The sequence below is a fragment of the Chelonia mydas genome, chromosome 3 (assembly GCF_015237465.2).
Source record: "Chelonia mydas isolate rCheMyd1 chromosome 3, rCheMyd1.pri.v2, whole genome shotgun sequence".
NCBI lineage: Eukaryota > Metazoa > Chordata > Testudines > Cheloniidae > Chelonia > Chelonia mydas.
In genome coordinates, this window is record NC_057851.1 from 189147609 (window position 1) to 189170458 (window position 22850).

Consider the following 22850-nt stretch of genomic DNA (forward strand, 5'->3'; position numbering starts at 1 on the left):
ATAAACATGACCTATGAGGGAAGATTGAAAAAATTGGGATTGTTTAGTTTGAGGAAGAGAAGACTGAAGGGGGGACATGATAACAGTTTTCAAGTACATAAAAGGTTGTTACAAGGAGGAGAAAAATTGTTCTCCTTAACCTTTGAGACTAGGACAAGAAGCAATGGGCTTAACCTGCAACAAGGGTGGTTTAGGCTGGACATTAGGAAAAACTTCCTAACTGTCATGGTAGTTAAGCATTGGAGTAAATTGCCTAGAGAGGTTGTGGAATCTCCATCATTGGAGATTTTTAAGAGCAGGTTAGACAAACACCTGTAAGGGATGGTCTACTTAGTCCTGCCTTGAATGCAGGGGACTGGACTAGAAGATCTCTCGAGATCCCATCCAGTCCTACAATTCTATGATTCTTCTTTAAAATCCTCAGGAAGGTCTAAAGCAATATTTATGCTTCATAAGCAGTTTTAAGATTATCAATTAATTTCTGCAATTATTTTCTATTAAAACAGAGAAGTTAAACTTCAGCTGTACTTTCTACCTTATAAGACAGAATATCTAACTTTTCCACTTTTTTAACACTTAGGGCTTGTCTTCTCTACCGAGGTAAGTTGACCTAAGTTACGTTACTCCAGCTACGTGAATAACATAGCTGGAGTCGATGTAGCTTAGGTTGACTTACCCCACAGTCTTCACTGTGCTGCGTTGATGGAAGACGCTCTCCGGTCAGTTTAACTTAATCTTCTCAGGGAGTTGGAGTACCGGGGTCGACTGGAGAGAGCTCTGCTGTCGATTTAGCGGGTCTTCACTAGACCTGCTAAATTGACACCAGCTGCATCGATTGCAGCAGCGTCGATGTCCCTGGTAGTGAAGACAAGCCCTTAACCATGTCACAGTTTCCCCTAAACAATGTAATCATTTAGACTCCTCCACAAAATTATCTTTCATTTATTTTGAAATAACATTTGTTGACAGCTGTAGCTCCTTTACAGCCTTACTGTTGTGCTTCAGCACCGTAACACAACTTGATTATTTTTCAACATATTAACTGAACTTTCCAGAGAGGGAGAATGACGGGATATAGATTGAGAGTGACTGGATTTGCGATCGTATTCTTCTGTTTTTGAAGTAACAGCAAAACTTTCCCAGTCATTTCCCTGTCTTTTCGATTTTCCCTTAGAAATTCTCATTCCTCTCATCTGTTAACCTACTATGACTTTCTGCCAACTCAGTGCATGACATCACTTTGCCTACAGTAACTCTCTCATTGCTGCTATCAATACCACCTCTTCCAATACCAACATAATCCCAAATCATCGACACTCTCAGCAGCAATTACATTTTGCTGCCTTTTCTCTGTGTGTCATACCTGTATCTCTCAATTTATTTCTGGACAATTCCATTCCTACAGCGTCCTTTAAGCCTTATTCAGTTTTTTGTGAACAAATACATTGTTTACATTATCCCTGCTTTCCCCTCCTTGCTATTCGCCTTCCTTCTCACTTGGATTGACATCATGGTACTTGAACTTCTAAACTTTGAGACAAAGTTCCTCCTCTGTGTTGGTGGGTCCTGCGCTTATTGGCGGATTTGCTTGCCTTAGAGATTCAAGGCAGCCCTCAGTTTGGCCACTTTTGCTAGTGGCTCAAACCTGCCGTTCACTCAGCTAACCTCATCATTGGCCAGCATGGGAAAAAGGAAGGAGAACAATCCCCACAGTCTCTGCTGATCCACCATGTAGGTCGGGGAACAGCCCAGAGACCTTCCCCTCTGGTGGAACCCACAGTCCAGGTCTACTCCTCCTGTGTCTGACCAGGAGTTGGGAGGTTTGGGGGGAACCCGGGCCCACCCCCTACTCTGGGTTCCAGCCCAGGGGCCTGTGGACTGCAGCTGTCTAGAGTGCCTCCTGGAACAGCTTCGTGACAGCTACAACTCCCTGGGCTACTTCCCCACGGCCTCCTCCCAACACCTTCTTTATTCACACCACAAGATCTTCTTCCTGGTGTCTGATAATGCTTGTACTCCTCAGTCCTCCAGCAGTAAGCCTTCTCACTCTCAGCTCCTAGTGCCTCTTGCTCCCAGCTCCTCGCACACACTCCACAAACTGAAGTGAGGTCCTTTTTAAACTCAGGTGCCCTGATTAGCCAGTCTGCCCTAATTGATTCTAGCAGCTTCTTAATTAGCTCCAGGTGTCCTAATTAGCCTGCCTGCCTGAATTTGTTCCAGCAAGTTCCTTCTTGTTCTGGAACTGCCCTGTTACCTTACCCAGGGAAAACGGACATGCGTAATCTGGGACTAATATATCTGCCTTCTAACACTCTCCTGTAGCCATCTGGCCTAACCCTGTCACAACTTGTTAACAAGTAACTAGCTCACTCTCCAGTCAAACTGATTTACATACATAGCAATTTTCTGTTAGAGCAATGCCATTCATTTGGTAGGACACAAGCTAGAGGTGGGCTGAGAGGAAGCAGCATCTGATGAGTAGTACCCCCACCAGCTGAGGGTGTGGCAAAATACTGGTTCCCTAGGGCCTACTGGGAAACTAGGCAGGGGACAGCAGGAATAGCTCAATCCCCTCCTGCTGTTACTGCAACTCTGCCTCTTGTCTCTCTTCTTCCCCCTTCCACTCATCACCTAACCCCAGAACATCTCCTAAATCCGATTTCCTCTGTCATACAGTGTTCAGCACCAGGTAGGGGAAGCACTTGTTTAGTGAGCTGAGGGCTGCACAGGTGGACAAAGGAAGGAAAGGTGAGAGAGAAGAAATCCCACCAGCACTTTCCTCCCCTGTCAGCACCAGCCTATCTAACTCAACAGCCCTAGCCTCACATGTCTCCCATTCAGCATGACCATCTTGTGCCCCAAATCCCACAAGATACAGTGGATGAAAAGGACTCTAGGATGTGGTGGGTTGCAGGACTTTATTTGGCCATTTAGTGAGTCACAGACCAAAGAACGCTGACGATCACTGTGTTAGAGAACAGAGAATTCATGTAAAGCAGCTGGATTCAATTCCTAGTTCAGTCACAGACGCTCTATGCACAGCAGTCTTGTACAAATTACTTAACAATATACTCACTTAATCTCTCCATATCTCAGTTTACTCATCTGTAAAATGGGAATGATAATATTTTTCCTCTCGTAAGGATTACGAGTTAGTGCTCGTAAAGTGCTAAATTAGTGTTTGTAAAGTGCTCAGACATCCCTCCGTGGAAGGCTTTATGGAATTGCTTAACATTATCACTATTATTAACAAACGAATTACTTGTGCCAACAGTCCTTCTCCTGTTTCAGCATTACTTTATATTTCCTACCATGTGAGGTAACTAATTTTTTCATTTTGTTGTTTAAGTTGCAGTAGTTTTTGTGATTACTCAGTAGTGCTCGTCAAAGAAGGGGTTTTGCTCTATAGTTAAAGATCAACTTCAAATGTAAAAGTGCAAGTAAGGAGAGAGACCATGCTAAAAGGACACTTTCAGAATTGTAACCATTAGACGTATAAATAGTACAGAGTACAGGTTGCAATAACGTAAAAAATATTCATATTGAAAAATACTTCAAACTAAGTACGTTCTGAATATCATATCAATGATTCAAGGACCCCCCCCCCAAAAACCCCAAATCCCCCGCCAAAACACCCTGCTCCTGATGTCATGGTTTCACATTGTAGTTGTTCCACTGCTACTCAGATCCTAAAAATTACACCAACAAAATTATCGTGAGTTAAGGCTGCTTCCTTACATTTCAGTGTATCTACGCATTAGTTTTAGAACAGTGCGTGATGTGAAATTTCCATATTACACACAGTAAACTGTGTTAAAAGGACATTAAGGTTGCAAAGTCAAGCACTAAAAAGTTAAGGAAATGCCTGGATTAAGGTTGCCATACAACTTTAGTTTGGCCCCATTGGGTGTAAGCATCATGACACTCTCTAAATTAAATAACTCTCCCCCTCCCTCCGACCCCTTTTAAACTTTAAACACCAAAACTTAATGTTGATTTGTGTGTGTAATTTCCTAGGTTTTTAAAAAAACAAACCGCAAAAAAAGACATTCCATCATGCAGAATCACACAGACATCCACATGGGGTCATCAGCTCAGCTGGAGCCTTTAAATCCACAACACAGATATCTGGCACTTGAGCTAATGGAGAGAGAGATTTTGCAAGAGGGTTTTCAATATTATTTGCTGACAACTGAGGAGTTCTGAAGCTCAGGAATCTTGGGATCCATTTCAGGCTCCGGAGGAGTCTGCACTCTAGTGGTCAGACACTTCTTCCTCTCTATTCCCGGGTCTGACACCTCTGCCTTTGTCCCGCACAGCTTATCCCTGTCCCCATCCTGTCTTTACCACACTCTCTCCCTGGCTCCTTGTCCCAGCCAGTCCTAGTCTCTATCAACCCAAGCTCCTCATCGCAGTCCCAGTCTCTCGCTGCTGGCTCCTTGTCTGAGCCCGAATCTTTCCTGAATCCTGTCCCCCGACCCAGTCTCCTTCCCCAGGCTCTTCATCCCAGTCTCCCTCTCAAGCTACTTGCCTCAGGCTCCTTCACTAGCCAGTCCCAGTCACCTCCTTTGGGCTCCTCATCCAATCTCAGTGTCCCCCCTGCTCCCAATCTCCCCCACGGGCACATTGTCCCAAACTTATTGCCCATCCACTTCCTGTTTCCCTTCACCCATAGCTCCTCATCCAGTCTCAGTTCCTCTCCCCGACTGGCTCCCAGTCCCAATCTCCCCACCCCCAACCTCTCCTCCTCAGACTCCTTATCCCAATCTATGACCTCTATCACCACCCCCTGCCCATCTACTCACACACAAACACCCCACCTCCAGTCCAGCTATTGTCTTCTCTGCACTCCACTCAGACTGATTCCTCCTCTAGTTTAGGTGCCAGCAGGGAGATCACTGAAGGCACACGAGGGTCTCCCAGATCTCAGTTCTGGTGCTCAGTGCCCCACAGCAGTCAAGAGCAGCAATCACAGGGAAAGTTCTGCTTAGCTCTTGCAACCTTGGGCTGGAACATGCCCAGGACAGACAAAATCTTTGGACAATTTAGATGCCAAATAATAAGCTTCTAGCTTGGCCAGCTCTGGGCAGTTTTTAACAAAAACAGCACAGGGTACATTCTTGATATAAAGGCTAAGAACCTGCCAAATTTCAACTTCTTGTCCCAAACCCTGGTGAAGCTACAGCTGTTCAGAGAAAAGGTTGTAAGATTTAAAAAAAAAAAAATGGGCAAAACAATGCATTTCCCCCATCTTGTTTTCAGAAATGACTGAATTATTTTTGCTGAAGCAATTAAAAAAAAAATCCATCCTGAGACAGACACCCAGCACAGAAAATTTCAGTCAAAATGGTTAAAGGTTTGCAAAATTATAAGCAACTGAAAATAGGGTCTTCATAATACAAAGTGTCGGGTAAGGGCATGTCTATGCTTCAAGCTGGGGTCTGATTCCCATCTCGCACGAACGTATTCATACTCCCATCTGAACTAGCATACTATAAATAGTAGCACAGCTGCGTATCACAGACAACAGTGGCATGGAGTAGCCACCCTACGTATGTACCCATGAGGGTTGAAGTGGGTTTGTACTCAGGGCCGCTAGCCCCTGCTGCCACTGTCTGGGCTACAGCAGTCACACTTTTTAGTGTGTTAGCTCAGACAAGAGATACCATGAGTATGTCTTCATGAGCTGGGGATCACAACACTCACTCGTAATGCAGACATAGCCTTAAGGCACCACTATCAGCTCCACTGCAGAGTGCAATCTGATGGACCTGTTAAGAGTGGACATGCTGCTGCTTGTCTGGCTCCTCATTAAGGCAGCCAGGAGAAGATGATTTTGTGGAAGTTGGGAGGAGAGTTGGAGATCTGGAAGGACACCGACAATGAAGGGAGATATTTGTGATAGCAGCTCAGGGTGACTGAGGTGGAGTTTCTGGTGTTGCCAAGGTGCAATTGGGTCTATCTTGGTTTAATAGTTAACAGGACTCACATGCATATAGTAGATAAGAACATGTAACATAATGTAAGAAGAACAAATTATGCCATACTTGATGCTCTGACATCACTCTTTCTTCAACAAGGGAAACAGACATGTTTTAAGAGCCCCAAATCAACCATTGCTTGGAATGGTGCAAGTATATTAACGCATGTGCAAAAAAGCAGTGCAAGGAACGATGGTCTGATCATTAAAGCAAATGATTGGGACTTGAGAGATCTGGATTAGTTTCTCAGCTCTGCCCAGATTTCCTTTGTGGCCTGGGGAAAATCACTTTTGCCAAGATTTTCAAAAACAGGCTTTAGGCTAACTTTAGGCTTCTAAATCCATAATTAGGCACTGTGATGGGGTGTGCTCCCTGCACTGGCCCTGAAAAAGTTGAATTACGCCAGATGGGCCCAATCAGCTAATTAAGCTGCAAATATGGGAGACTTAGGTGGTGTGGAGGGCACTAATTAGAAGGAAGCTCACCTGTGAGGGAACAAGTGGGGCTTCTATAAAGCCAGGAGGCTGGCAACAGTGCCAACCTGTAATCTCTTTCCCTAAGGTAAGGGAGAAGGGAGGGGCAGGAGCCCTGAGAAAGGGTTTATCTAGTAGACCAAAGAGAGAAGGCTGGAGAATAAAAAGCTTAGAGAAGCATAGTAAGAAGTAGTCTAGAGCCAAGAGCAGGAAGGCTGGTGTATCTGCAGACCGTAACTGCTTGCTACAGGGCTCTGAGCTGGAACCCAGCGTAGAAGGTGGGCCTGGGTTCCCTTACCGTCCACTGCAGTGTGTCATTGCATGAGGCAGTGAACAGCAAGACAGCTTGAGCCACTGCGGGAGTGACAGTCAGGTCAAAGAGAATGAGGATTGCCTGACACTGCGGGTACTGAAGGACTTTGAAAGACTCCCAAGAAAGGGAAAAATCACAGTGTGCCTTGGCCAGAGTCACAAAGTCATAAAGCAGCCATTTTGTATTTGTGCATTTGATTTGTGCATACTTCCTTACTGTAGTACTTTCCACTTGTCTTTACTGAATTTAATCTTGTTAGTTTCAGACCAATTCTCTAATTTGTCAAGGTCATTTTTCATTCCAATCCTGACTTCCAAAATGCCTAGAACCTCTCCTAGCTTGGTGTCATCTGCAAATTTTGTAAGTATTCTCTCCCCTCCATTATCCAAGTAATTAATGAAAATATTGAATAGTACTTGCACCAGGACTGACCTCACTAGATACACCCTCCCAGTATGAGAGTGAACCATTGATAACTACTCTAAGTTACGCTATCAACTACCATTACTAACTACTCTAAGTTACGCTACTTAGGTTGACTTACAGCGGTGTCTCCACTGTGCTGTGTCGACGGGAGATACTCTCCCGCTGACATACTTTATGCTTCTCAGTAAGTGGGAGTACAGAAGTCGATGGGAGAGTGCTCTGCTATCAATTTAGTGGGTCTTCGCCAGACCTGCTAAAATTGACACTGCTGCATCGTTCGCAGGAGTGCTGATCTAGCCATATGTATAGACATGGCCTGTGATGTCACCGGTTCTCCATGAATTCTCCACAATAATTGCTAATGGTTTCAAGATTGCTTCACCTAGTGTCTTAAATACCCTATAATGAATTTCCTCAGGCCCTACCAACTTGACTACATCTAACTTATCTAAATATTCTTTAACCTGTTCTCTATTTTGGCTTGCATTTCTTTTCTCTTGCTGTTAATATTGTGTTGAGTATCTGATTGCCATTTACCTTTTTAGTGAAGACTGAAGCAAAATTAAACACCTCAATCTTCTTGATTTCATCAATTATTTGCTCTCCTTCCCTGTAGAAAGTAGAGGACCTACACTTTCCTTCATCTTTCTCTTGCTCCTAATGTATTTAAAGAATCACTTCTTATTGCCTTTTATGTCCCTTGCTAGGGTAACTCATTTGTGCCTTACTCTTTTTGTCCCTACATGCTTGTGGTATTCTTTTGTACTGCTCCTCAGCAATTTGTTTATATTTCTTCTTTGTATAGAATTCCTTTCTGATTTTCAGGCAATTAAAAAGCTCCTGATAAAGCCATATTGGCCTCTTTCTATTCTTCCTATCTTTCCTAAGCATTGGGATAGTTTGCAGTTGTGCCTTTAAGATTATCTCCTTGAAAAACTACCAGCTCTCCTGAACTCCTTTTTCCCTTAGATTTTCTTCCCATGGAACCTTACCTACCAGTTCTCTGAGTCTGTTAAAGTCTGTTTTAAAATCTTGGCCATAATTTCTCTGTTTCTGTTATCATCTGTAAAAATGAGGTTAATGATATTTTGTCTGTCTCGTCTATTTAGATGTTTAGCTCTTTGGAGCAGAGACTGTATCTGACTACGTATATGTACTAGCATTTAGCTCAATGGAGCCCTGATCTCAGTTGGAGCCTCTCGGCACTACAGTATAATAATTATTTGTTATACAAAGAAGTTCTTTGCTTTTGCCAAATACCAAACCTTGATATTTTAGTTTGTATTTAATTTCATTGTTTTTCAATGGCAGTCTATAAAAGAACATAGGGTAGAAAAAGTGTGTCAGTGAAGTTTGTATTCAGGAGCAAAGGGATAATATGTCACCAGTGGAAATCCCTTTCTTGGATTCTCTGGATCCTGGTTATACCACAAATGGTGCTACTGCAGATGCTCCATTGTCCTGGTAATTGTACATGAACCTGCACATCCCTCCTTGCTCTCTGCCAGAAGCCTGGAGCCTGCACGGCTCTGCAATATTGTCGGAAACTTTGCAAGCACAGGACGTATGATCCTCCAGTATTTGCAGAGCTGTAAGAAGAATGGAATCAGCTGAGTACGTGACGATTTCTTGAAGGACAGTTTGCTGTGGGACATAGTGAGAAGCAATTCACAGTTGTTGTTGGCATTCACAGAATACTGCAGACAGTGGAGTGCTGCTTCTGGGCCCAAGAAACAAGTGCTGACTGGTAGGATCACATCATAATGCAGGTTTGGGATGATAAGCAGTGGCCGCAGAACTTTCAGATGTGCATGGCCAAATTCCTGGATCTATGTGCTGACCTTGGCCCAGCCCTTCAGCACAGGGACACCACAATGAGAGCTGTGCTGACAGTGGAGAAGTGAGTGGACATTGCACATTGGAAACTTGCAATGCACAACTGCGACCAGTTAGTGGGAAACCATTCTAGACTTAGAAAATTCACCGTGGGGACCATTGTCATGCAAGTATTCAGAGCCATTAATAGTCTTCTGCTACGCAGGACTGTGACTCTCGGCAATGTGCAGGACATAGTGGATGGATCAGCAGCAATGGTGTTCCCGAACTGCGGTGGAGCAATAGACAGCATGCATATCCTATTTTGGCACCAGACCACCTTGCCACAGAGGAGATCAACAGAAAGGGCTACTTTCCCATGGTTACGCAAGCACTGGTGGATCACAGGGATGCTTCATCGATATCAACGTGGGCTGGTCAGGGAAGGTGCATGATGTTTGCATCTTTAAAAATAGAGAAAGCTACAAGCAAGGACTTTCTTTCCCAAGAGGCCGATTACCATTGGTGGTGTTGATATGCCAGTAGTGATCTGGGGAGACCCAGCCTACCCATTGCTCATGAAGCTGTACACTGGCCAGCATGACAGCAGCAAGGAAAGATTAAACTACTGGCTCACCAGGTGCAGAATGACAGCTGAATGCACTTTTGGTAGACTGAAGGGAGACACTGGCATCGTTTACCCATAAGACTGGATCTCAGTAAAAAAATTTTTTTAAAAAAAATCCCAACTGGTAGAGCTGCATGCCGTGTCCCGCATAATACCTATGAAGCAAAGGGGGAAAAGCTGCTGCCAGGGTGGAGGTGAAGCAGCAGTCTGCCAAGTTTGAACAGCCAGGCACAAGGGCTATTAGAAGAGTTCAACACAGATCTATACAGCGCAGGGTAGAGCACTTTAACACTGAGCCACAGTAATGCATTGTGAAGTACTGTGCTCTACCTGACCCTGCAGTTTTGGGGCCTGTTAGGAATTGTGTGGTGCTTGGTGTACATTTATGATTATTACACTGATTGTCACTGATCCTATGAGTTGTGTCACAGTGTTCAGTAACAAGTAAGAGGGTGCTTTCAGAACTGCTAGACACTCTGCAGCCTGTGTTGTGAACTAATAAAGTTTAATTATTTCCCGAAGAATATAATTTTATTCAGTAGCAAAACCAGTGCAAAGAAAAATCTGTGCAATTTAAAAGCAAATACATAAGAAATTTAAGTTAATGGAACAGAACAATGGGAAAGAACATTCATGTCCATTTTACCTACACATACAGGAACTGTGGCTTTTACAGGTCAGTGTATGTGAAGCTGGGGTTGTCCTTAATGTCCCCTGGGGCGGAGTGGTAGGGGAGGGATGTGGCCCCTGATACCATGTGGAATGTTGAAGGGGGCTGTAGAAAGGTGCTGTAATGCTGTTTTCCGTGGACTGCAAAAGGAGGCAAGCCTCTGATTGTTTGACCCATAGGTTCACAAGAGCCCACAGCATCTGTTTGCTGCTGGAGAAGCCCCATTACGTCCTTTGCATCTCTCTCTCCTTTTCTTGCTGGGACTCTTGGGCCTTTCTCCTCTCCACTATTTCCTTCTCCAGTTCACTTCAATGTTCGCCCTCCAGGCTCTTTGCTCACGGTCTGATGCAGCACTGGCTTGCAGGGTCTCATGGAACATGCCATCTCAAGTCCTCCTTATCTGGTTCAGATGTTCCATGGGCATGGAGGGGAAAACCCCTCAAGGCCACAATGGCAGCAGCTTCCGATAAAACACAGACGTACCACTCACAATATTATCACAGTGCAAAGTGAAAGTTAAAATTTAGAACTCCCTTCCCTTGCTCCCCTAGAGTTTTAAATAAGACATGCTCATTGACTATTCTGCTTCGGAGGGCTTGTGCACGGTGCCACTCACAGCACCAGCCACGGTGAGTATGGCCTGGCAGGGGTGAGGGGAATGAGGAGGGAATTGCTTGGCTGCATGAAACTATGAGTACAGGGCAATGGCACCAAATACTGGCACCATTTCCCACAGGTGACGATGATTTTTTCACTTCTGCCCGTAACGGAGGCACAGACAGCACAGCTGCTTCTGGGGGTCCAGAAGCCACCTCGGCCCATAAGCTGTTAGCCTGAGTATGCGATGGTGCCTGACAAAGTTATTGCTGACTGACATACGAAAGTGTCCTACCACCGAGGAAGAAATAAGACTGCCCTTCCTCCCCCGCCCCCCGAAATCTTTCGGAGAGGATTGCAGAGTACCCCCATGAAAGTTTTCATTGAGCTTTCTCAGGAGGATTCAAGGGACATCCCTGTGTACATAAGCAATGGTTCCCATTGCCTAACTCTACAGGGGAATGATAGGTAAATAAAAATGCTACCTCTCTTTGCTGCGCTGCTCCCTCTTCTAGCATGAATACCTTAATTAAAAGTCAGTAGCTGTGTCCTGTTAAGTTGGGGGCACCATCAGTACACCACTGTAATGGGAAACACAATTACACACTTACCCAAATTTCCTCCCACTGCATCAGGCTCGCCCGTGTTCGACTGCTGGCATTGACTGCACGGTGTGGGAGTCTCATCAGGTCCTGGCTCACAGCATAGCTGGATCCCTTGGTTGCACGTCCCCCATCCTCCTTTCTGATCATGCCAGGGGCCTGTGGCTTGGGCTCCTCGGCGGTATCCATGGTGGTGAGTTCTCCACCAAGTACGGCATGCAGCTCTTTGTCAAAGCAACAGGTCTGCGGCTTGGCACCAGATCAACAGTTGGCCTCCCTGGCCTTCTGATATGCCTGACGCAGTTCCTTTGCTTTCAGGTGACACTGCTGACAGTCTCTGTCAGACCCCTTGTCCTGCATCCCCCGTGAAATCTGCTCATAGACACTTTTGCTTGGGTCTGTAGCTGTGCTTGTACAATCTCTTCTCACCACAGGCCCAGGAGATCCAATATCTCCTGTCTACTCTGCATCAGAGCATGTGTGGCATGTGTAGCCAGCATGGTCAGCTGCACATAACAATGGAGTGCTGCTAGGTGTGATCACCAAGCTGGACTATCAGGAAATGGCATTTCAAAAATGTGCCAGGCTTTAGAGGAGAGGAGGGCCTTCCAGCCTCCATGACCCTGGGGCAGAATCAAGCATTAAGGGCCAGCTGTTGGTGGACTGTTAGGGTCGATGTAAGTAACACAGTGTCTACACTTGCGCAGCATCAACCTCAGTACGTCGACCATGCCCAGTGCCGCTCAAGCAGGTGATGTTACTTTGTCGGCATAACAGGGCACTTATATCAGTGGGAGACAAATTTAAGTGTAGACCCTTGGACAAGTAGGTGGATGCAAGGCGGCTTACGTTGACCTAACTTGCTCGTATAGACCAGGCCTGAGACTCTTTCCTTTGACTGAGTGCTGAGGAGACAGTGAGATCAGCGCCTGGGGGGCCAGGGATCATCAGCAACCATTCTGACTAATTAAGCAGTGGTTTGTAGATATGACAAGGAATCCCATTCAACTCTTAAATGGAATGGTGATTGCTACAACACGGGGCCTGAAGGACGGTAGTAGGTTTAAACTTGAGATCCTGGGCTTGGTGCTGTGTGAGAGAGGTAGAAAGCTTTCTTCCATCTCCTCCCCACCCAAAAAGTAAACACACTTGCAATAATATGCTAAATCTGTTTTAAAAGGCTCCCTTTAATGTATAAACTCATGATCGGAAATGCTAAGGTTATTACAGATGCACAAAGGGTAGTAACTGCTGATTTACAGGAGATGCAATTCATACTTAAATGAGTCGGCTGTTATACCTCAAAAATACCTAGTCCGCACACTGCAGCCTACAATATTTTTAGCGTTAGTGCCATTATAATAGATCATGCCACAACACTGTACAACTTGATTTTCTTCCCTCTCATTGCACAGAGCTGTCCTAGAATATTTGTTCCCAGAAGCCCCTTTTCTCTTTGACATTGCAGTTGTCATTGCTGTCATCAAGTAGCTCTACCACTGGTCTCTCAATATGCATGTGAGTCAGTGGAAGAATGAGGGAGTGAGGGTGCACTTTATTTGAGTACATAGTTTTTAAGATGACTTGTAGTAAGAAGATGCACACAATACACACAGAGGTACTTTAATCAGCCATCACAACGTTTGGTTATGAAAAACCTACCTTAGGAGAAGAAGAAAGCTCCTTCACTGCAGGAACAGCTGACATATTCTCACTCATTCCTGTCTCTGTCTTTGGTGAGAGGACTGGTGGTGCAGGAGCCTTTCTTTTCATCCTTTCTGCTTCTTGCAGTGGAGTAACTTGATTATTTAAAGCAGGGCTTGATTTTGGTTCATAAAATGGATTTGATCTAATTAAAAGAAGGGAAACATATTTCTTTGCTATCTCTTTGCACTTTCAAAACAAAAATAATAGTTGATTGTTTTGATTGTGCTGTTGCTGCCTTTTTCATTTTTCTTTCTTTCTTTCTTTTTTTTTTAAAGACCGATGAGTGAATTATGTACAGCCAGCAATTGCTTTAGGCCAACATTTGCAAAACTGGGTATCTAAAGCTAGGTTCCTAAGTCCATATTCAGCTGCCGATAGAAAAGTGGCTGAGCACCCACAAGTCTCATCAAAGTTGATGGATGTTGGAGGTGCTAAACAACTTTGAGAATCTAGAGACTTTTATTTAGATAACTAAATGTGGATTTTGGAGCCCAATTTTAGATACCCTATGTTTGAAAATCTTGGCCTCAGTGTATATACAGTCAAAGTCAAGTACATTTTCATTTCAGTCACAAACAGCCATCATATAAGTCTGAGAACACTCAATGGAACACACAACAGCATAGGAAAATAATGGCTAATGTTGTTTGCATAGATAAATAGCCCTTTGTTTTGCACATTATTTGGCTAAATATCTTTCAAGAAACCCAGTCAAACATGTTCATGTGTAGTCTGATGCGTTATCAACACAGCTGCACTATTTATATTCCATCTCTCAATGATAAATAAAATAAGCACTTTCCTAGCATTTACACTTTTTAGCCAGGTCTCCAATGAGTCTTATGTCAGATGATCATACAAGAGCTTTTCCTAATAATTTAATGTACTTACTCTCAGCATGTAAAATAGATAGCAATATTGTATCTAATAAGGGGTCCTCCTCTGTATCAAGCTAATGTATTCTCTCTCTCTCTTATTTTCCATTCTTTTCCATATGTCCAACAGACCTCCACTTATAAAAATAATCATCTGATCCATTATTCCATCTTTTACTATTGTACACTTTCCCAGTAAGATACACGTATATGTATATGTATAATTTGCTGAACTCTGTGCTCATGCAGTAACATGACATAAATTCCCAAAAGGCAAACCTACATACAATTAGATGAAGTGCAACACATCAAAAATAAATAGCTTCAGTCCCTTGAATTCATTTTTAGATGGAAACAATATTGTATCCAGCATTAGATAAGAGGTTAAGCACTCATATCCAGTCAGAATTTTCCTCTCCATGCTAGAGAACCAAACTGGTAGGCAGTTTTTAGATAAATGAAACTTTAAAAATTGAACTTTTATAATAAGTATTCTTCATTAATAGCTGATTTAGCACTCCGTTTCCTTTCCTATTTCACTTTAAAAACAAAAAACCCTTTAAGAATATTTTAGTTTTAAAATATTTTCCTTAATATATTGAAATGCCTTAGAAATGACTTTGATGCAGTTTTGCCCTTTTCCTCTTTATCAGTGAGCAGGAGAAAGCAATTGTTGTGTTACACCACAGAGAATAAGTGTACCTCTGAAGGCTGAAATTTAGTAAACACATCTTTGGGAATGTGGAGAAGGGAGGAAGAAACTAAAACAACCATTCAGCAACAAGCTTGGTGCATGAAGCTCACCTTACTGTGGGACTCCTGCTGTTTATTACAGGAGAGATTAAGACTAAAATAACTAGCCCGCTGACTGAAGGCATCTTTGAGGTGTTCTCACTTCAGCACTCATCAAATGCAAAAAACACGAGTGAAGTCAAAGCTAAGGGTGATGTCAAAATAACAGTTTACACAAAAAAAGGATGGACATGCTCCAGAGGAGGAGGAGGAAAAAGGACGGTATTCGGTTTGGAACAAAAGACTCAACAGTACCTGTCAATTGTTCTAATTTTGCTGACAACCTTGTTGAGCTGTCTTCAAACATTACAGAGTTCAAAGGAAGGTGAAAATAAAAATGAAAAAAGAAAGAGTGAAGAACAATATGTTTATAAGAGATCACAATGTTTTCTTTAGTTCCACAATTTCGTCTTCTGACTAGCCAGCAAATGCAGCATGTTTTGACAGTGAACTAACTGACCCTCTACACCCTTACTTAGAATTACAGAAATTATGTGCACTGGGACTTTTCTAAGAAGTTAATGTTAATTTGCAGTGAGTAAAAAGTTCAGATTAATGGGAGTAAGAAATCTGAGAGCTGGGTGGAACCACATTTTAAAATTAATTTTCTTACATTTCTGCTCTTAAATAAAGACTTTTACCACAACACATTCACCAAGAAGGAAGGCCTACAATTAAGCAAGTTACAGGCTTTGTTTAGAATTTGCTTTAAACATAGGCTGTATCTACATTCAGTGTATAGTAAAGGCAGAATACATTGATGTTACACTTTTCACCTCATTTTAAAACCAGTCCTAACCATTTCTTTGAACTGTTCATTTTAATAAGATTCCTAAAATATCAGAAGCATGACACAGGCTTGGTTTCTAGTTCTTGTCATAATGGTAAATTATAATGTAAAATCCAAGTTTTGAAGTCAGTGGATTTACTCCAGATTTACAGATTTGTAACACAGCAGAATTTGGCTCATGTTTGGTTGCCTGGTGAGCAAGACCAGGCAAAATCTGGCTGAATGAATCCTGGTTGGAAGATACTAATTGGCGTATGCAGTCTGTGCTTCAACTATATTATAAAACCAACAGTTATAATGGAATTTATCTAGAGAGAAGCTGAACTGTCCATCACAAGATAAGGCACCCAGCAAACATCTCAGTAATCAACAGTCATCAACACTGCAGTTATTTGTTTCTCTACTCTATCAATCAACTTCAAGAAGTTAGAAAACATAGTTGCAACTTTCACCAACTATAGTGCCCTCCATTAATTCAGTCTGGTTAATGAGAATAGAAACTATGGAACCAAATCATTTGATTTGAAAATAACTTAAATTTTTTATTTTAATCTATTCAATATGTTTTGGGCTGGTATTACTGGCTAATGGAATTTAGTTCTTCTTTCAATAAAATGATTTTCAAATGAAATAGAATTAAAAGAATAGGCTAAGTGTGATACTATAAAACCGTGCAATTTAAATAGGTGCGTACTTATGTAATTTTCAAATGCGTAACTTTATTTAACTTAGCAAAGCAACTATTCTTTATTAAGGACTAGTCACTGGCCAATTTTGATTTTTTAAAAAAACATATGAGTACATTTTTACAAACGCACAAGTAATTTTTGGTCCTTGCCTAAAATTAAAAAATGGCCAAATTAACTTTATTCAAACTTTGCAAAACACTTCCGTCTTTGAGCTATGACCAAAATTTCAACCCACAAGAGCTTTGTTTTGAGTTTCCTGATAGCTGAATATCCTTAATAGAACATTTAAACTGTAGCACTGTTACCACAATATACTTATGATGATAAATATTTTGCATTTACATACATATTCTGACGATATCAGTGTACTTTGCAGTCATCAATGAAGCAAGTCTCCATTAAGCATACCATTTAAAGTAAATATTTTTACCAATAGAGAAAATAAGGCACAGGTGTGTTATGTACTTTGCCCAAGGTTACATAGCAGCTCTGTGGCAGCTCTGGGATTAGAAATCAACTCTCAGGACGCTCTAACAGTAAATGCCTTGAAACCGATTTCCTGATTTAAGTACACTAAATCATGCTTCCTCTAACTTATTCCATTAGGATTTTCTAATGTTAAGGACATTTTGCACTGGCATTCAACTTAAAAAAAATCCCAGATCCCAGAGCTAAGTAATTTAACATTTAGCTTTCACTTTTTTTAGGCATGAGAGATATCCAGAGCTGTGGTCAGAGTTTAGTATAGGGCTTGATCAAAATGGAACCCGGACCTCACACTGAAGATATCTAATGGCATGGACTTTTAGTTAAAAAAAAGTTAGATTCCCATTATGTCATTGGCCCTACAGAAGCAAGTCCCCAGTCACATTCCAGTTCCCATTCCTGCCTACCACCCTCTCATAATGATAGTTCTAACGTTTTAAAAACCATTTATTTCATCTTGTCTATAAGACTGAGTCCAAAATCCATGCTCTGCCTTCTGAAAGGATAATGGGACCAGGCACCCGATTTTAAAAGTCTGCTCATCCTTATTCTTGGTAGTGAGCATCAAATTTACCATGAACACAGCAAGAAGAATACAGTGTGATTCATGAAGCATACTGCAAAAAAACCCAACCAAACACAAAAAACCCTTTAAATGCAAGGGTAAAAATGCATTGCTTTTCAAATGAGGAAGGGGAGTGTCCTTTGGGATCCTTCTATTTGACATGTAGCCCTCCTATTACTCTCAATGAAAGCATCTGCTCATTGCTGCTCAAAAATGCAAACAGAATGACAGGATGTATAAAGAGTGATACAGGAAATATTACTGAAAGCTTTATAATGCCATAATGCTGTTATATAAGTCAATGGTTTGCCCTGATCTTCAACATGTGTTTAGGTCTGGTCACCACATCTTAAAACAGATATACAGTAGCAGAAATAGGAGCATCCAGAGACGGGCGATGAAAATGATTAGAGACATGGAGAGACTTCTGTATGAAGAGAGATTGAAAAGGTTAGGACCAGTTAGCTCAGAGAAGAGACAAGTAAGAGGGACCATGATAGAGATCTATAAGATAATGAAGGGTATAGAGGAGAGTAAATCAGGTGCTCCTAATTGTCCTTTTTTATATAAAAGTAGTACCAGGGGACGTTCAACAAAATGAAAGAAAATACATTGGAAAACTGCAAAAAGGAACTACATTTTACACAGTGCATACCTGTCACCATACAGTGTCACTCAGGCCTAACACTTAGCAGGATTCAAAAAAGGGTTACATATTTATGTAGATAAGGATATCCACAGTCACATTTGACAGAATACAAAATGTACAAAGGGGAATAAACTGTCAGGCTTCAGGGCACAAGCAAACTGCTAACTTACAGGAGTGAGGAAAAGTTTCCGCTATATACTCATCATTCCGTAACTGTTTTTCATGGGGTTTCTTCCATTTTCCACAGAAGCATCTGGTGATTGCTGCTACCTGGCAAAGGATACTGATCTAGATGGACCACTGCTCTAACCCAGTATACCAATCCCTATGTTCCTAAACAGGCCTTGTGTCATAACAATCCACAATGCAGAACTGCAAGAGTCTCCCTTGCCCCATTCTACTCCATACGTTTAATAAACTGTCCCCGCAACTTTTCCAAGGCTTTTCCTCCTTAAGAACCTCTGAAGAAGTAGGAAGGGTCTCCAGTAGGGACTATGATGTAAAAGTCTAAATTTACTATGCTATTTAACCACTTCACCCTCCATTTTAATAATGAAAATACAGGCCAGCTTCGGTTTGAACAACATTTATCCTTGGGGGGGTTCATTTGTACCTTCTGTTAAGAAAATAAAGCAAATAGGGGTTGTAAATCCCCCCAAGAGACTTGAAAAATACAAAATTAAAACAAAACAAAAGCTGCTGTAACAAAGAGCTCCTGAAATCCACAATCTCACAGACAGGAAGAAAAAACAAGCCTGCCCTTTAAAACACTGAGTGGCCTGTTTGGCAGAGATTTGTTTAGGATAGGGATGTGGGTGTAAGTAAAACAAAGAAAAAATCCTTCACTTGCCCCTCCACTGTCACTTTTGTCTCTTTCCAATCTTCTTCTCTTCCTCAGTTTTAACTGTTCGCTGTCTCCATCTCTTTGGATATGTATATTAATATTTCCCCTTTCAGACTCTCCCAATCAGTGAGTGATCAGGAATGTCTAGTGTCACTGTCAACAGCACAATCATACTCTTGGTCTGGGAAGATACAGCAGCCAGTGCTGTTTGTTTAGAAAACCAACTCTCCCCCGCCCCACACACTAAATGGAGTTGGCAGAGAAAGCATTCCCTAATGCCAATTTTTCACAACCGAACACAAACAAAGCACAACAAAAACCAGACAAAACTAAAAAACAAAAATTCATGGGAACAAAACTTAAGAGAAAATGAACCCCGGGGTCCTATACGCATTTCTATCAGTGTGCATGGAACTTCTTTAGTTTCCTAAAATACAGCTATAAACAAAGCAAACATTAGGATGAAAACATGACACCTGAATTACTATTAAATATAAGAGCCACGAAAGTGTCATGCCATAATAAATCTCATCAAGGTCTTTACAATTAAAAGTTAATTACAGTTGTCGTCTGTAAAACTGCTCATGTATACTCACCATAAATCCTTGCATGGGTGGTGCGGTTGCTGAGTAATAACCATACTCCTAAGGTGATTAAAGACACAAGCACACCTTACGCTTGTGCCTTCAATCATCCCAAATTGCATGGTTATTGCAAAATGCCCTCACACCCTATTTTGCTTCATTACTAGAATATAAGACAGTCAAACACCGTCTTATAAAAAATTTGAGATAGGGTTCTTAGACTCCAAGACCAGAACAGACCATTGTGGTCATCTAGTCTGACCTCTTGTATATCACAGGCCAGAGAACTTTCCCAAAATAATTCCTAGAGCAGATCTTTTATATAAAAACCATCCAACCTTGATTTTAGAATGGTCCGTGATGAAGAATCATTAAAAACAAATTCCAAGGAAGTGCACAGACTGTTTCTCTTTCATCCTTTCAAGTAGTTGCTGCCTTGATGAGTTTCCCAATGATTCAACATTTGCTATATGGATTCCCAGGTGTCTCAGTTCACCCAAAGTGCATTCTTTCCAAGAAATTTCACTTTCATTAATAGTAAACATATTCTGGTTTAAGAAAAAAAAAAATAGCGACAAGACAGGAAGGACCAAGGACCATCAATCCTCCCTCTCTACCTCACTTGAAATTACTCAGTGTTACCGAGAAAGGCAAAATCTTTCCTAAGGTACATGCAGAAAAATGCCCCCACAGATCCTGTCAACATGCTTGGGAGATTGATGAATTCTGTCCTGTGTATGTGGGCAAGAACCACCCTGGTTAAATCCATTTATACCTTGAGATTATGTCAACAATCCCACTAATACTTTAAGATTGCTTCAAGATGAAATATTACAAATATTATACTTACTCATCTAACTCTTCCTCTTCAGTTTTAGAAGTATCTGCATAGAGGTATTTACTCATGTCCACCGGTCTTACATTTTTCCTTTTTGCAGGTTGTGGAGGAGAATCTTTGATAGTTACAAATGTTTCAGGTTCAGGATCTGGCTCATCAAATGGGTTCAAGTACTCTGGAGCACCTTCCTCTTTAAAGGGATTATAATTATCACCATAGTAAGAGTCTTCTGGTTTTGAAGATGAAGCTGTTTCAGTATCGTGTTCTATGAAAAGCATTTTAAAAAGATTATTTAATATAGAATAAATCCAAAACTATTTTAGCAGATCTTTATATTTTATGGGGCTTTAATCTGAACTGAAACTTGGAATCTAACGTCTTTGCCTTGAAGTGAATATTAATGCTTTATTTACAGTGTGACCTTGTTTAGCCAAAAATAAGCTGTGAAAGGTAATGTCCCCTGAGGGGCAGGGAGGGAGGATATTAAACACTTTGGGTATGTCTACACTGCAATTAAACACTTGCGCCTGGCCCATGGCAGCTGACTCGGGCTCGCAGGGCTCAGGCTAAGGGGCTGTTTAATTGCAGTGTAGACATTTGGGCTTGCGCTTGAGCCCAGGGTCTAGGATCTTGCAAGGCGGGAGTGTCCCCAGAGCTTGAGCCACAGTCTGAGTCCGAACATCTATACTGTAATTAAACAGCTCCTTAGCCCGAGCTGGAGTCAGCTGGCACAGGCCAGCCATGGGTGTTTAACTGCAGTGTAGTCACACCCTTTGAGAAATTTCCCACTTATCCAAAACTTCTTTCAGCCATATTAGTCATTTGTCCCTCACTCACTCATGTAAATGGGATTTCAATAGATGTGATTTTCCCTTAACGGATTTTCCCAGTTAGGTTATTCAGGTCCCAACAATAATGCTTTAAATGCTTCTTTGTACTCTTATAATTTATAATGATTTCCTAAATGAAATGACATTTTGTAGGCCCTTAAGTGGTGATAGGGATTGGGACCCCTCCATGTCTTATTTAAAACACATGATCTAGTAACACTGGAAAATCATTTATTAAGCAAGTTAATGACTAATTACACATTTTTAGTGTACATATCAGAACTTCTGCCATAGATTTTTGATAACAATAGTAAATACACTCTCTCTATTACAACAAATTTAAATTATCCTTAAAGAGATACACAATCAGATTAATAATAGATAGTTTGGGATTTATAGCCAGCAACTCTACACAATTCTTTTCAGCAACAGAGGAAGAATTTTACACTAGCAGAGATTGTTGGCAGATATCTTTGTGACTGGAACAATATAAAAACATACATAGACAGAGAATGTTAACCACACTGAAATTTATCAGGACTAACCCCACTATTCTTGCAGTCATAAATGGTCAGGAATTCATCTTACTACTGCTCTGACAAGATGGCATTATTGCAGGAAAGTGAGCACTCACCCCATGCAAGTAGGCTCTTTACTAGCAGTTTTAACAAAAAAAAGAACTTTATTTGCAATAACAATTCACAGTTTATTCATGATGCGAAGTGCCCTTTATTTTTTGAGCTTTGAAATTACTGGGTTGAACATAATAGATCATTTCAATTTAAAAGACAGACAATATTATTTATTATTTGTATGGCACTAAAGCCCAAAGATCCCCAAAAGGGCCTTGTCCACACTTGGGATTTGCCCCAGTACAGCCACTGATGACTAGCCAGTATAGACAAGCAAAGCTGCTACTTGTCCTTCTTGGAGCTTATTCCCACTTGAAACCAGTGTAAATTGTGGTTTACAGCGATTTACCCAATTTAGGTTAGGGATTTGCACGCTGATGGCTGGAGTCAAGGTAAATCCCCACTGTAGATCAGACCTGAATTTTCTGAGGTTACCAGGATGAACCATCAAGTTGCGTACATAGCAAGCCTTTGACCACAGGAATGTATTACTGTGTAACTTTATTCTCATTTCCACTTTGCTCCTATTGTTAGCCACACTCACTTGTGTCTTGTCTTAAATTAGATTATAAAGTGTTTGGGCAAGGACTGTCTCCTGTACATTTATATAGTGGCAAGTGCAATGGGACCTCCATCTCATCCCTGGTTCATCCTACTTGAGAGCTACAGGTAAGAAGCTTGAGAGATCTCATTTTAGGAAGAATCTCAGGACTCCTGTTCCTTGAGCCAGTGAACCTTTCACATCTGAATTCCAAGAGGTATAAGAGCATATTTTGTTACAGGCCCTTTCACGGCTGTCTGTCTCAGAAGAGACAGCTCATCTGCCCACTCTGAAATACTGCTACTATCAGAAGAGGTGAGAATAAAAAGGGATTAACTATGTATTTCCCACAATAAAGGAATGAGACCTACAGATCATATAACTGTCCCAGCCTTATTTAAACTGAATATGGGTACAGAGAAGATAAGCACACTTGTATGATTAAGGACAAGATCAACAGCACAAAAAATGGACTTCACTAAATTGCGCTGCAGGTTCTATCTGGTGAATATATATGACATTT

The 22850-nt window shown here is 41.6% G+C and overlaps 1 protein-coding gene across 16 annotated transcripts in view; it reads right to left on the reverse strand.

Annotated features, from left to right (window-relative positions):
- Positions 1–22850, reverse strand: part of EHBP1 (EH domain binding protein 1) — a 322570-nt gene that overhangs the window by 137851 nt on the left and 161869 nt on the right. For 9 of the 16 annotated variants that reach the window (XM_043543993.1, XM_037896091.2, XM_043543994.1 and 6 more), the window contains 2 exons: positions 20337–20589; positions 13168–13354 (listed from right to left, as the gene is read on the reverse strand). In XM_043543993.1, coding sequence (XP_043399928.1) covers positions 13168–13354; positions 20337–20589 — 440 coding nt within the window. Of the gene's footprint in view, positions 1–13167; positions 13355–15134; positions 15177–20336; positions 20590–22850 lie in introns of all 16 variants that reach the window. The other 7 variants (XM_037896082.2, XM_037896085.2, XM_043543989.1 and 4 more) reach the window with 1 other exon arrangement.